Raw genomic sequence first — 14,839 nt, 5'->3', positions numbered from 1 at the left:
ATGTAGTGCAGTGACTGGGCACTGAAGCCTCTATTTAGTTCATTTGAATAAATATCCAGTATACTTTGCCCTCTCACAGAATGAACCAGTGAGGAGCGGGCCAACACTCCATGCCTCTGGCCCTGTGCTCACAAACTTCAAAAAGGAAGGCGGAAACACTCTACTAACCAACACAATTGATCCGGGCAGAGTGATTTCCCTAACAGAGCAGCTATTCAACCCTCTGACTCGCGCTCTGGCAGCTAGGCCTAGCTGCGGGCATCTGAGGCACCACAACAAGAAGAGGAGCAGCTTGTTCTTTATACCTAGCCCGCGTTTTCATCTTTAAACTGCTGCTCCCAAATCCGGCTTGTGCCTCCACCTGCCGCCCTCTTCCATAACTTGGGTTCAGGGCTTCCGGTTTTATGGTATTTATTTTTTTGACATATCCGTCTGTATTTATCCATATTTATTTTTTGCTAATTTCATCTGTATTAATCTATTATTTTGGGTCATGTGAAAAATGAAGCTGAAATGAGTATATTTCGACATTTATTTAACCAATAAATATGCACAAAAGTCCGGGACGCCTGCCCAGTTTTTGTGATATACCCCAAGATTATAAAATATGCACTTATAGGAAAAATGCAAAGGTTAGTACCAAGGTTGTATGTATGTATATATATATATATATATACTGCCGTTTAAAGTTCTTTACAAAATTTCCTTTATTTTGTTTAATCCCGCTTACATTTCAATCTGCACAGCTATTGGCCTGGCAGGCATGATTGACAGCATTTAAAACTAATAAAAAAACAACGCAATCTCCGTTTTTATCCACATTTAAAAATAAATACAGACAAGAAAATAAATTGTTTTCTGTCTGTATTTAACTGTAAAAATCAGTAAAAACGGAAACCAGGGTGCCTTACTTATGTTCCTTGCAATCTCTCATTCTCGCTCTTTCTTTTTTAAAGTAAAGTAAATCTTTATTTGCTGATTATTTCATAGACTGTGAGAGAGACAGTAAGTTCAATAAAACATACAATATGCATTATGAGAAGGAGAAGTAATAAGTAAAATAAAGTTATTGGTCCCTAAAAAAAAGCAATGACTCTCCTTCATCCCACTCTCTTGCACTTGCAGAGATATCTACTGATGCCAGTATATATAAAAATAGAAATCATGCATCTCTTTTATGCTCCATTCACTCACCATACTGCTAAGTGCTGCATCCCATAGCATGATACCCACACCGCGGTGGTCATCACGAACGACATGGAACACAGGCTCAATACTAGCATTCCCTGAACCGCAAACCCTACACACTGTAGCGTGCTGCCAGTGTGGACAAGCTCTCCAGCACCCCACCTTGCAATAGTAAGTGCTATATAAATACGATTCTACACAATACCATCAATTTACTGCTTCGCTCCATCTGCTCTATTCCACCCTGAGCACTGCTTCCATTTTACCTTTCCGCTCGCTCCCTCCCTCCTGTTCCCCCTCACCTTTCTTACCTCTCTCTCACTTCCCCTACATAGCATTTCTTCTCTTTTGCATTACTCCCTTTTCTCCCTTCCAACCAATGTCTCACACCTACCCATTTCCCCGTCCCTCCTCTTCAACAATTTCTTCCTCTTTCACCTCAAACACTTCTACACTATTCTTGATCCTAGACCACAGAATTTTTTTGGGGCGGAACACGAGAAGACTTCGGGTTTGTTGCAGTTTTACATCAAAGATGTGAATATGGGATAGCAGCTGCTACTCAGGCTTGCCCTCTCGCACTGCCCTCTCTTCTCCTGGATGCACTGGTAATAAAGGCAGAAGTAACATGTAAAAGGGGACTTTACTTATTTGAAGTCTCCATCCCTTGCCCTCTCAACAACAGGAAGTAGTTGAAGGGCAGGACAAGGGCTATCCTTGTGATCTCATAAGCAGTACATGATACTAAGACCAGTAATTAATGTGAGCCAGTGGTTTACAGTGCTCGCACTGGCACTTAATTGTCAGCACCGGCTCTAGTGACAGTCCACCGCATGGCGGCGCTTTCTGAGATGTGCACAACAACCGTGTTTATTAAGACAAATGGCATTGAAAAGGAATAATGCCAGCTTCCCATGCCACTATTACAGCTTTATGTGGCCTGAAACAGTCTTGATTTATACACTTGTAAGAGTGGTATGGATAGGTGTTATGTCACTGGCAGTGCTGTCAGGGGCAATGCGTGGTGAAGGCTGCAGTAGCCTTTTAAAAAAGGCCCTGGCACTTATCTTTTTACAGATTAAGCACTAAAACAGACTGTACCCATAGGACTCATCATACCCTTCTGGCAAGACTTATGAGTGTCAAAGAAGTAACAGAAGAACCACATTGCACGTCCTCTGTATTAGAAGAAAATTCTCTTCTACCAACTGCAGTTCCAGCGTTTTCGCCCCACTATAGAACATCTGTTGCAAGACTGTCACTGCACTGAACTACACATACAGAAATGTATCTACTCCCTCTAGCTCTAGAAATATTCCACAAGCGCTCTTGGTAATGGAGTATTCCCCAGTAACAATCTCAAAGTATCAAGTTATACCATAATTGCCGAGCTTGCAAGGATATTCCCCTTCGAAGAGACCTTGTGGATGGGGCAACCCCTTTGCAGGGAGCTCCTCTTACTGAGTGCCCTCCTTCATGATGCCCTGTTCCAACTCACATCATGCACATGGTCTTCAGTCTTGGCCCTCACTCCTCTCACCTCACACATCTGCAGCTGAAAGACACGCCGCTCCTTCTCCAGGTCCTCCACAAATTCTGTAGGTGAGAGGTCTGGCCGGATCATTGTGGAAAACCTCGCTCGTTCTTTCTTTTCTTTTTCAATTTTATTCCTGCGGACACAAAACAAAGGCAACCAAAACATGAAATATAACTCCAGTCTCCCATTTCACAATTCCTTGTGCCAGCATAGGTGAGGATAGTATGATGTGATCTCATCTGAGTAATGGTCCTAATAGGAGCGCTTCTCTTCAGTGGCAGAGATAACACTACAGAGTCATCAATAGTCATTTGGTCTTGATTTCTAGAGAAGAAAAAGGTGACTATGATTGATGAGATCAAGAAAAAGCACGGACTTTTAGGGATTTTTAAGGTTTAGAAAATGTGTTCAGTATATAAAGGAATTCGACAAATGTTCATCAAAAAAGTACCTTACATTAAAGATGATAACCTCCCCCACCAACAGTTACCTCTGCTGAGATAAGACAAATTCAGCCCGACTGTTCTCAGTTGACCTACCTACAGACATAAATCAATGCCAAACGACCATTTGAAAGAGGCGTAAATATCCACCGAGGTCTGCATTTGTTCTGATAATAAAAGACAAGTAAAAGAGATGGAATCCAACCTCCTCAAACCACAGACCAACCTGTACTCCGCATCGAGATCTTTGAGCCTGGTAGTATGCATGAGGTGCAGGCAACACTAAATAAAAAGAAAGTTTACAGTACAGTTTCAGAGATAAGTGATCTCATTACGTAATGCTGGGACAGAAGTCTTGTAATCGGTTTTGCAAACCTATGCCGCACTGCCTTGCACATTTGCTCGAACGCCTTGTCACGTTTTCCTACGTTAGCTGAACAATTTTATGAAAACACTGAACATTTTTCCCTCTAATATACATTTTTGTTACAATTAGAGGCTTCACATTGAAGCTCAATCAGCCTTGTGATGGAGGGACAAAATATGACTCAAGTGGTGCACGCTTAAAATGTGCATGGGGCACTGCCACAGTACACCCTAGTCATTGACCACATTGGGTTCATGTGGCAGTCGCAGCTCCCTTTCAGATATTTATCCTATGCCAGCTCCTAAGGTTGTCATCTCATGGAGATAGCATTTGTGCTGAAGACTGAGGTACACAGTCACTGCCACGTGGCAGTACCTTTAGGAGGGGTGCAGCAGGCTTGTAGTGTATTTGGCAGTACGAACGAGCATCAGGCATTACTCAGGACGGTGATCATTGGCTGGGTATAATTCTTTGCCCCAGATGCGACTACATTGACTTAATACTGTAAAGGCACAGGGGTAATTTAGATGGGATGAAAACCAGTCCAACAGCAGCTTCAAAGGCCCTGCCTGCCTGCCGACTTGACTGACTTGACTGACTGACTTGACTGACTTGACTGACTTAACTGACCTGACTTGACTGACCTGACTTGACTGACCTGACTTGACTGACTGGCGTAAGGGTTTTGCGAGGAGTCTTGCAAATGATATAGAATCAAAGTTCCTTAGGGTCAGGGAAAAGAGATATTAAACACAGTACTCTTATAATGTATTGTATGTGGGGTTATATTCCAAATGATAAATATCCACCTCATCTCCCCCGTTAAATCCTCAGTCTACTTCTTCTCCCGGGGAGAGAATTCTGGTTGTTGACATGTGTCGCCTGTACAGTAAAAATAGACACACCAATATGCGGCATGCAATGTCTCTGAAATATAGTTTGAGCATTTGGATGCAAGCTGGATTTGTGTTCAGAATGTGTGGCAATATGAACATAGACTCCAATCATCATTTTAGTAAACTACAGCATGAAATAAATCAATAAATTGGCTCACTTTTTCTTTATCACATACTGAATAACGTGCCTAGACTGGGAAATAAAGGGAGCTGAAACTCTACTAATTCCCGTATTGTTGTGGTGGCGGTTGTAGTTGTCTACTCAGGAAGCTGCTTTTCACGCACTCTGATGGGTCTGGTTGCGGTACGTGAGACGTCGCAGCTCAGCTTTCATAAATTATTAATGTAGTGAGGCTTTTTTATTTGGACAGTTAAGAACTGATGTGACAATCACACTGTAAAAGGTTAATTATAGCCGTGTAATTCAGACTTTATCGCAAAAGCACGTAGCTTTACCCGTGTCTTTTTCAAAGGTTGTTGGAAATTTGCCATTTATGCAAGCCACCCCCAATTATTTCACCTTTTTCCTGAACCCTACTTTTGCTAACTATGGAACTCTGTGCAGTTAACTCCTGCACGCCAGTGGTAAAGTGCTTGTACCCCTCCTTTGAACATGGCACAAGTGGCATATTCCTGATTGGCAAATCAAATGTACTAATAAGTCCCTAGACTATGATACCATGTGTACTTAGGGACTGCAAATTAAATCCTACCAGAGGGCTGACGCACATATTGCAGTAGCCCTGTAAAACATGTCTCCAGGCTTAAGGTTTTAAACTGCAAAATGGACCGGTCAAATATACCCCTAAACCATCCTTTTAAGCATTTATAAGTCACTCCTAAGTAGGCCTTATTGCTCATAAGGCAGGGTACATGAAATTTAAAATGGCATGTAAACGTTTAATGTAAAACATGTCATTACAATGACTACCAGGATGTAATATTAAACACTTATACTGCAGCTCAGGAATAACACTAGGTAGAAATGTAATGAAACTACTTTTGTATAATTATCAAAAATCTAACTGAATTGTGAAGTCAGATTTTTTCTAAATATTATGGAAAAGTAATTTTTAGGAACTCACATTTTCCCAGCCTGAAGTTGCTGGAGGCTAATCTGTATTTTTGCTCTCCAACTTCTGCCACACAGTGATTAGCATTTGAATCAATGTGAAGCACATCCCAGGAGCAAGCCAAAGGCTTGGGTAGAGATTACACATTTGAACCCGACGGATTATGTAGGGTGGAGTAGTGAGGATCCTTTTCGACATTAAAGCGTATATTCCTGCTTGAATGTCACATCCAGCATGACAGGTCTGCTGTCCATACAGCACTTGGGGCACACTCAAAGAAGCCTTCCCAGTTACAGGCACATGTTAGCTGAAACTTGGACAGGGCCCTTCCTTTGCCTCCCCCCCCCAACCAGTCAGACATACTCCAACCACAGTGGGCCTCTTTTTGACATTATAGTGTCAAAGGCTGTTAGACATGTATGCTGGGTCAAATATAAGATTTGGGTGCTCTTCTAAGGAGGATGACAGGATGCCAAAACAATGTGTATATCCACTGTTTAGTTGCTAAAAACTCAGCCTTTTTCTACCAGACTTCGGTCTCTAAGTTTATTGTGGGTACAGGGACGGTCTCAAACTAGAATTTAAAGTCAGATGTGAGAAGACACTAGGATAACCATAGTACACTCCCAAACACACCCCAGCCCTCAGAGCCCAGGTTTAGTGTGGCTGAAGACTTTTGGCCAACATGAAAATGCTCAGAATGGGTAGCCTTATTGGTAAGGACATCACCAGAGATCATTCCCACCGACTAGCTCATGCCAGGCATAAATGAGGCATCCTCAGGCACCCCCTTCAGAACACGCATTGCCCTGTAGAAACATATAAGTTGTGTGGACCTGCTGTCTGTGACCTAAGAAGAGCCCTGAAGGCTGGACCTGCTCTCCCTCTTGTACCCAGGACAAAGAAGTGGACTCCAACAGTCATAAAGCTGATCACCTGTTAAAGCTGCAGGGACACAACAAGCTACAAGAAGTCTTTTCCTGCAACTGTCAGCTGACCAGCGGCAACTGGATCCTGATATCTGGTCTCTGCCTGACACCCTGTGAGTCTCCTAGCACTTTCCCTGTGGTCCAGGGGGATCTTTAGAAGTGTAATTCTGTTATGAATAGGGACTTAAAGGACTAAAGTCAGATGATAACATTTTTGACCAGGAAGAACCTGGTTAGGACCAGCCTGCACCCCATCACGGTCAGCATCAAACTGCTCCGAGTGCTGTTCTATTGAGATCATTAACTACCAATGGCGCTTTGATCTTTTTGGTGCTGCTGCTACTTAAAAATGAAAAAAATCATGTCTCTGGTTCCTCTTATTGAATTTTGCTATTTTGCTGTCATTTTGTTTTTTCAATTTTATGAGTTGTACGTATGTTTCTGTGTTTTAGTGTGAGCGTGTTTGGTTTTATGAGTGTGTCAGTTTGTTTTAAGGTGTTTGCTGAAGTCTGGTTGCGAGATGCATCTGCATCTGCCATGCTTCATCCAACAGTAGTGAGGCGCTTGGAGATCACCTGAAGGGGAAGGAGCAGAATGTCATATTAACCCTGGGGAAACGCACCATTTCTTTCCTTGAACCAGATATAGCTTGATGCACTACAGAACTGAGGTGTGTTGAAACATGTATGTCAGCTTCCTGCTCCACACACAGAAATACTGCTCTCTTCCTGGTGTCCGTGCTACAGTGGACCTCCTGTGTCACCCAGAGAAGACACTTGGTTTAAGTGCATCTTGGACAAGGAGAATAGTGCCTGTAACCTTCAACAAACCATCTCAGGAAACTAAGTTAAACGTGAACACAAAGATCTTTTGAAAGGTTCCGAATTTGTGATATCTCAGTGCTCAATACAATACAGGCAAAGTATCAGACAAATAAACATCTTTTTTTAAAACAAAAAATATGAAAACCTAGACATTTAAATGAAGCTTTTAATTATTTGACAGATGTGCAATTTAGTTGTAGAGAGCCAAGGCAAATGTAGACAGAAGACAGGGGAATTATTAACAAAAGAATGAGAGAAATTGGAGAAAAAGACAAAAGCCCAAATCTGTCAGATATCAAGGAGTCGTCTCTAAGGGTTCATCTCCCTAATGATTGATGCTCTTGATATTAAGTGTTTTTGTAATGAATGTGGATTAATTTAGAGTTTGGCAGAGCAGAGCCTCTGGAGTAAACAAGCAAATAATTGTCTGACTTATATGTGGGAGAACAGCGGGGTGTCCAACGGAGCATCATCTGTCGCTGCTGTAGGAAACCTTTGGTTGGTAGCCCGTCAACCATAGGGCTAGAGGCCTAAACTATTTCGGACCTTGATCCCATCACAGATAGTTCCTGCCTGCGTCCTCCAGGTGACAGAGGAAAAAGCAAAAATGGACCCAACAGGCAATTAAAAAAACTCCCTGCTTGTCATGGACATGTGTTTGTTGTTTTTCAAAAACACATACCTGCTTTTCGGAGACTTTTCTCACAAAAGAAAATACTGAACATGCTTCTATGACTCGGCATCTTGCCCAGAATTGAAATTCTGCCAAAAGAGCTACTGATAAAAAAATGGTGGGTGTGTTTTAATTGATAAGGCCATGCCAAAGAAGCGAGGAACTTTCAGTTTGTGGCGTGGTCAGACAGCTTAGGGCTGGTAAAGAAGGGGCCTCCTTCAACACAGTGGTTTGGCGAGTCACACACAAACTGTAAAGGAACTGTCAATAAAAATAATCAAAATATCCCAAAACCAGTGCTTAATTTGAGCCGGTGGTTTCCTGTGCTAGGCACCTGCACTTAATTGCCAATACCATAAGTATGACAGTTTGACACATGGTGGCGCTGTTTTTCCTATATAGAAATTAGCACCACAACAGTTGTTTATCAATTCAATATATATAAAAAATTACTAATACATGCCACCCAAGCCATTCTTATAGCATTAGGGGCCTGGAACAGTCTGAATTTCAGGCTTGTAGGAGTGTGCAGGTTAGTAGCTGTGTTTGCACTGTCACTGGCAGAGCTGGCTGGGGCAATAAGTGGTCCAAGCTGCAGTGGCCTCCTGACGAGGGGCCTGGCACTTATGTTTTTTACAAATTAAGCTCTGCCCAAAATGTCCATTCTGTGCTGACAGTTACTATAATGTCTGGCTGGAATGCATGAATCAGTTAAGAAATCTGAACTACATTCTTGGGTAATAGAAGACATAGTGGACATTAGGGAATGATTCTTTCTTACCTTGTCGGCTAAACCTGATTTGCTAGACATAGGCATCTGAAATAGCAGAAAAAGGAAAAATAGAATAGGGAAAAGGGGAGAGAAACAAAGAAAGAAAAACAAGGTAAAACTCACACTCTAGTTTCGTACTCTTTCCATGCCTTCTCGACTTGTTTTCTGCAGTCCTGAAGGAAAGGATGACAAAGTAAAACTTCCAGAACACAAACCTTATTCAAGGTTAGATCACAAAGTGTGTTAATGCCCTACCCACAAAATGAAAGTCTCCAGTGGAAACCTATGTAGGACTGCAGTAACGCAACTATAGCCTTATAGCCTGCTGTAGAAGGTTATACAGGCCATTAAAGGCCGAACTGAAGGACTTTAGCAATGGCCGGTATAGCCCATCTATGGAGGGTAAAAAGGCTATTGAATCATTCAGTCACTAGAGAGCAGAATGTTCTAACAAATAAAACAAAGGCTTCAGTGAGCCCAAGGCGATTTAAATTCTCCGGCTACATGAGGCTTCTGTTTACAGTGAGAGCTGTGAAGGACAAACATTGGAATGTTGGAGTTCCGGGCTTTCCCCAGCCATTAGAAGCCCAGAGCACTCCACTGTCTTCAATGGAGCTCCCAACATTCCAATGTTCTAATAAAATTTCACGTTGAAATTATTCATAGCATGTCAAGAATAAGTTAGCCATCCATTCACACTAAGCGGCATAACCTCAGTGCCAAGTATTAGATAGTTTTATAGAGCACTGCAGCTGTCTTTCAATCACTGGGGCTATAATATATAAAATGCCCTAAAGATGCAGTGGGCACGTGTGTCTGCTGCTATCCCCCCCACTGGCACTGTTGTGTTAAAGAAGGGGTGGCAGATGCTTGTGTGGCCCCTGTTGCTACAAGAACAGTGCTGGTACAAGATGTGCGCCAGCACGCTCAAACGGGGTATTTCATCATTTGCATGGAGTTGTGGCCCTATATAGGTTAGGGTGGAGTTCCGCTATGCGGAACTCCACTAAGTGACAAATAAACTCTGCCAAGCTATGCAGAGTTCTGCAAGCAGTGGAGTGCATTACCTCACTCCATTTGCACTGATTTTTAGCATTGTGTGTTTGTCCTGCGCTGCAAAATCAGTCCGAACTGGATCATGCGCAGTGCAAGAGGGCCTAGAGATGGATTTTCCTCATTCACACATACCAACTTACCATTGGCGAGAGCGAGCTAGGAAAAAAACTCCACTTTGCTGTGCGAGCGGAGTGTTTTGGAACTCCACGAGCACAACTCTGCAAACTCCATGAATTGAGCAGAGTTCGCTGCCCAGGCCTAGCCATGTATAAATGTGGAAACCCTTTTCCCATTGCACCTGCACCATATTACAGACATAAATACAATGTTGCATAAGCTGTTAGGAAGCTGCCTACATTGTTCCCTGGCCACCTCGGCATTTCTTTTTCTTACAGAAACACGTCCCAAATGGCACGCACTGCCGTGTTCTCTCATGTGCATACAATTATCGAATACACGGTTTACCGTGATTATAGTAACAGAAGCCCTTCCCCTTACTTGGGTAAGTCTTTTAACTGGCGCTTTTAACACGAGATTTCCTTGCAGTATTGTATAATGAGGTCTCATTGTCTTTTTTTTTACCCTGTTAGTTCCCAGCTGGGGTCCCATGTAAGTACCCTTCATATATCTTCACTTCCCTAATGCATTCTTCATTCATCCCCTCCATCAATTCCATCTGTAGCAATGCAGCTGTCAGTGAACTGTAACACTTTGTTTTAAAAGTTTTTCAGAAGCAGATGGCATTTGGGTATGCCCTAAGGGTAGGGTCCAGTGCATTTCTCTGTGTTGGCAGCACAGGTTCTCAGACGCAAGGTGGGCTGCCAGATTACATTGTGGTGTTCTTACTTGCACGCAGGCATCTAAGGACTAGGCAGACTATCAGTTACTCCAGCAGAAAGTGCAGACTTCAGGTAATGTCCCCTAACTTTGGCAGGCTAGCTGTCATGCAGAAATCAGACCTGGTGATACAGTGTTCCTTGAGTACTCTCCAATGCATCCCCTTCCTTGTTGAAGTAGAACGTGGAAATTTTAGAGCAGGTTTGGGGTGTTTTTCTTTCGAATCTCATTTTCTCTCTGTTCCTCAGACAAGGTGATGACTCTCACAGAGCCTGCTCTTGTGTCCCTTGTGCCTGTACTACTGCCACTGCCGTCCGCCATCTCGCTGATCTTGCCCTGGTGGGACAGGAGTCCCAGGGCCACCGGAACCCCGTGCTGACATCTTCACACATTGGTTGGAGACTATATCTCCCAGAGTGCAATGAGAGTCGCACAGGTGCCGCGAGAGGGGGGAGGCACCTGAGCTTCCAGCGTGATCAAAGCATAGCCTCTCCCCCCCGCGGCGCGAGAGCCTGCTCTTGTGTCCTTTATGCCTGTACTGCTGCCACTGCTGCCCGCCATCCCGCTAATCTTGCCCTGGTGGGACAGGAGTCCCAGGGCCACCGGAACCCCGTGCTGACATCATCACACCCTGGTTGGAGATTACATCTCTCAGGGTGCAACGAGAGTCCCACAGGTGCCGCGAGTGAGGGGGGAGGCGCCTGAGCTTCCAGCGTGCTCAAAGCCCAGCCTCCAAACCCCGCAGGACAAAGGGCTGGCCCGTCCACGCCAATCAGAACCCGGAAGAGACTGGAATGGGCCTATCCTCTGACATTTTGGACTATATAATTCATCAAAAAGGTACAGTCACGAGATTTACAACTAATTGTAGAAATTAAATGCTGACTGCCCTTTTTACATATTGTATGTCTATTTAAAAATTAAGTTAAAAGTAATGGCATAAAGGAAGACCCGTGCGGATCAGACAGTAGGGAGTGTAGCAGGAACTTTAGATGCTTTTTTGACTAGGAAGAATCGGTACTGACGTATGAGATTGCTTTAACAGAGAGACGCCTTTCCTTGGACTCATTAACTGTGCAAAAGCGTTCTTCACTGGGTACATTTACCTCACTAACACCACTATTGGCCTCACCTTCTACTCCGTCAATTTCATCGGCATCGCCTGTACAAATTGTTGCACCAGTGGGCTTGCACCCATTCCATCCATCCGATGAGCCTATTACTAGCTCTAAGGCATTAATAGCAAGCCAGGGGCCAATAGTTGACACTGATAAAAGCAACGAGCCCTCAGTGAAGCACAGAAGGGGTGGTGCACTAGTAAAGCAACCGGTGAAGAAAAAACACAACTAACAAGATGTAAAGGGAATGAAGAACGGATTGTGGCCCAAATGACACTGTGCCTCATGCTATTAATAAGGACTCTGCCTCCTTCCCACTATTTCAGGGTGACGATATGTGGAAGAGGTTCGAGACAATGATTACTGAATTACTAAACCCTTTAAAAAAAACAAGTTAATGTCCTTGAATTAGCATAAACCTTTTAAAGGAAGAATCCTTCTGAACGACACACCACTAGAGCAGGTCGAGGCCTTAACCTACCTAGGCATTTTACTTCAGGCTAACATGGGAGGTAATCGCCATATGGATATGGCCATTTTAAAATTTCACCAGCTTGCAGGAGCCCTATCCTCCAAACACAAATCTTCCCTCACAAAGCCAATTACACCTGCTTTGGAGATATACAACATGAAAGTGATAAGTTCCACCCTCTATGGATCAGAGCTATGGAGATTTAACAATTTGAGTCACCTAGCTAAAGCGGAGAATACATTTTTACGAAATCTAGTTGGTGTCCCCCAAAGCACCCCTATTGCTCCGCTCTTACTTGGTCTAGGCAGGAAAAATGTTGTAGATATAGTGAGGTTACGGCCATTATTGTATTGGAGGCATATCTGGACGACCCCAGAATTAACCCATTATGCCCAGGGCCTGAAGGACGTGATCTTGGTTGATCGATTTCACAAAATCCAGTGGCTTAAAGAGCTTAGGTCCCTTTTAATAAAGCTAGATCTAAGTTTCCTATGGGATGAACCGGATAACTCGACTTTCCATTCAAAAAACAAATGAAAGCCGCGTGGCCAAGATGGCGGGCTGAGAGGACGCTCTTGCCGTGAGCTCCCGAGTCCCCGGTGACCCTGCGCCGCCTTATACCGCCGATCTCCCCCGGATCGAGCGGATTCAACGCCCAGAGCTGTCGACGGTGCAGAGGAGCAGCCCGAAGCCTCCGGAGACCTTGCTGGGGCGGAGGCGCTACGCCGGCATCGTCCTGAAATCGAGAGCGGGCCGCAGTGACGACGAGGCTCCGAAGAGCCGCCAGCCACGAACTGGGAGAAGTCCGGCGGGGAGTTGCGGAGACATAACGTGACTCGACGGCCCACAGCCGCTTCTATTGCTGGCCTCCGGTGAGCTCCGGACACAAAGGCACCCAGTGGAAAGGAGACGAGCCATCCGGAGTGCGACGGGGGCGGAGCCGGCAGGCGGCAACTACGCCAGGCCGGGGATCAGGTAGGCCGTGAGGCCTGAATCGCCGGGGTTGACCCGGACCACCGCCCTGCATTCCAGCCGGTCGGCGGTGGACGAGTGGTGGCCGAGAAGAATCTGGGAGGGTCCCACTTTTTACATCTAAGAGAAACTGATCCCCGCCCGGCCCCACGCTGTGGGTGAACTCCTATACTGGGCCTGCGGCGTGAAGTAGGCAAACGGACACAAGGCCCGAGTCGAGAGTGGACCCCTGCCTTCTCACCCCCCTCCCTCATTTGGCGTTGGGCCCTGGCAGTGGCAGACCAACCCTGGGCGCGACTGAGACCGACACGATGATTGCGGTGCGAGCAGTGACCAGAAGGGGGACCGGCCTTTGGCGCCTTTCGCCGTAAAACGAGGTGTGCAGCTCCGACCCCGATAGAGGTGCAGTAACATCGGCCCGGAGTGGGAGTTGGCGCCCTACCTCCGTAGTGACTGGCCCCCGGAGACGACGCGGATTACTCCATTGGCGCAGCGGCGAACCACTTACTCCGGCCCTGTGACGCAGTTGGAAAGACCCAAAATTGGAGAAGACCAGCCGGGCCCTCACTTAAATCGATGCCCTTATGGCCCAGGGAAACCACCAATAGGCCCTGCACGGAGGAGCACCACTCTCGGGAAGACTGCTGAGTGGGTCCTGGCCCATACACTATCATACCGCGCAATACTTTGTCAGTGCCCCCCTCTTACAACGCTCCCCCACCTCCACGATGTCGAACGCCAGAGGGGGTAAAAAGGGAGACCGGACCTTGACAGACATGCTGAGCAGGGGCACCCCGAGACAGGACAGGAGTCAACCAGCCCCGAGCCCCCGACCGGCTCTCGAGGTGCGGAGGGGGGGGAACTCCGGTAACCAGATCTTTCTTGGAATCACCGTTTAGCTCACTGAGGGAGGACTTCCAGACGCTGAAGCAGGAGGTGGCCGGAGAGGTCCGAGAAATTCGAAGAGAGGTTGACTCCTTGGGGGAAAGAGTGAACACTGTAGAGGAAGCTGGTCACTCCCGAGACGAGGAGATCACACACCTGCAGCAGGAGGTCCTGAGACTCAGGGATCAGCAGATCGACCTCCAGGCCCACGCCGAAGACCTTGAAAACAGGTCTAGGCGCAATAACATCCGGGTCCGTGGCGTTCCATCCAGAGAAGAAGGGGAGGATGTAACTGCTTACCTGAGGGACCTATTTCGCGAAATACTGGGAGAAACTGGAGAATTTCCTATCCGAATTGACAGAGCTCATAGGGTGGGCCTGCCGCGGCGGGCCTCAGCGCCACCTTCGGACATTCTGGCCTTTCTGACGGACTTTCCCCTGAAGGAGCGGATCATCCGGGAAGCCCGGCGACAGCAACCCCTACGTTTCAGAGGCCATCAAGTGGCCCTGTATCAAGACTTGTCCACAATAACGCTACAAAAACGCAAAGCCTTTAAAATAGCTACAGACTTTTTATGAGAGCATGAAACGCAATACTCCTGGGGCCATCCCTTTCGGCTTATCTTCCGGTGGAATGGGACTCTGCACCAGCTCCGATCCCTCCAGGACGTCTGCGGTGTGCTGGGAATTACCGCAACGGATGAAGACACTCCAACGCCTCGACGTAGGCGCAGCACGAGGGACGGCTGGCAGTCGATCAGAGGACGGCAATCCCCACCTCCACCCACGAGGCCCGA

The 14,839-nt window shown here is 45.9% G+C and overlaps 1 protein-coding gene across 2 annotated transcripts in view; it reads right to left on the bottom strand.

The window, feature by feature from the left end:
* Positions 1-14,839, bottom strand: part of ASAP3 (ArfGAP with SH3 domain, ankyrin repeat and PH domain 3) — a 398,324-nt gene that overhangs the window by 214,257 nt on the left and 169,228 nt on the right. For both annotated transcript variants that reach the window (XM_086957571.1, XM_086957572.1), the window contains 2 exons: positions 8,826-8,875; positions 2,729-2,858 (listed from right to left, as the gene is read on the bottom strand). In XM_086957571.1, the coding sequence (XP_086813697.1) occupies positions 2,729-2,858; positions 8,826-8,875 (180 nt within the window). The remainder of the gene's footprint in view (positions 1-2,728; positions 2,859-8,825; positions 8,876-14,839) is intronic.

The sequence above is a fragment of the Lissotriton vulgaris genome, chromosome 2_1, assembly GCF_964263255.1.
Source record: "Lissotriton vulgaris chromosome 2_1, aLisVul1.2, whole genome shotgun sequence".
In the NCBI taxonomy this organism is placed as follows: Eukaryota; Metazoa; Chordata; class Amphibia; order Caudata; family Salamandridae; genus Lissotriton; species Lissotriton vulgaris.
Note: the sequence above shows the minus strand (reverse complement) of the source record. Positions and strands in the feature narration are given on the sequence as shown.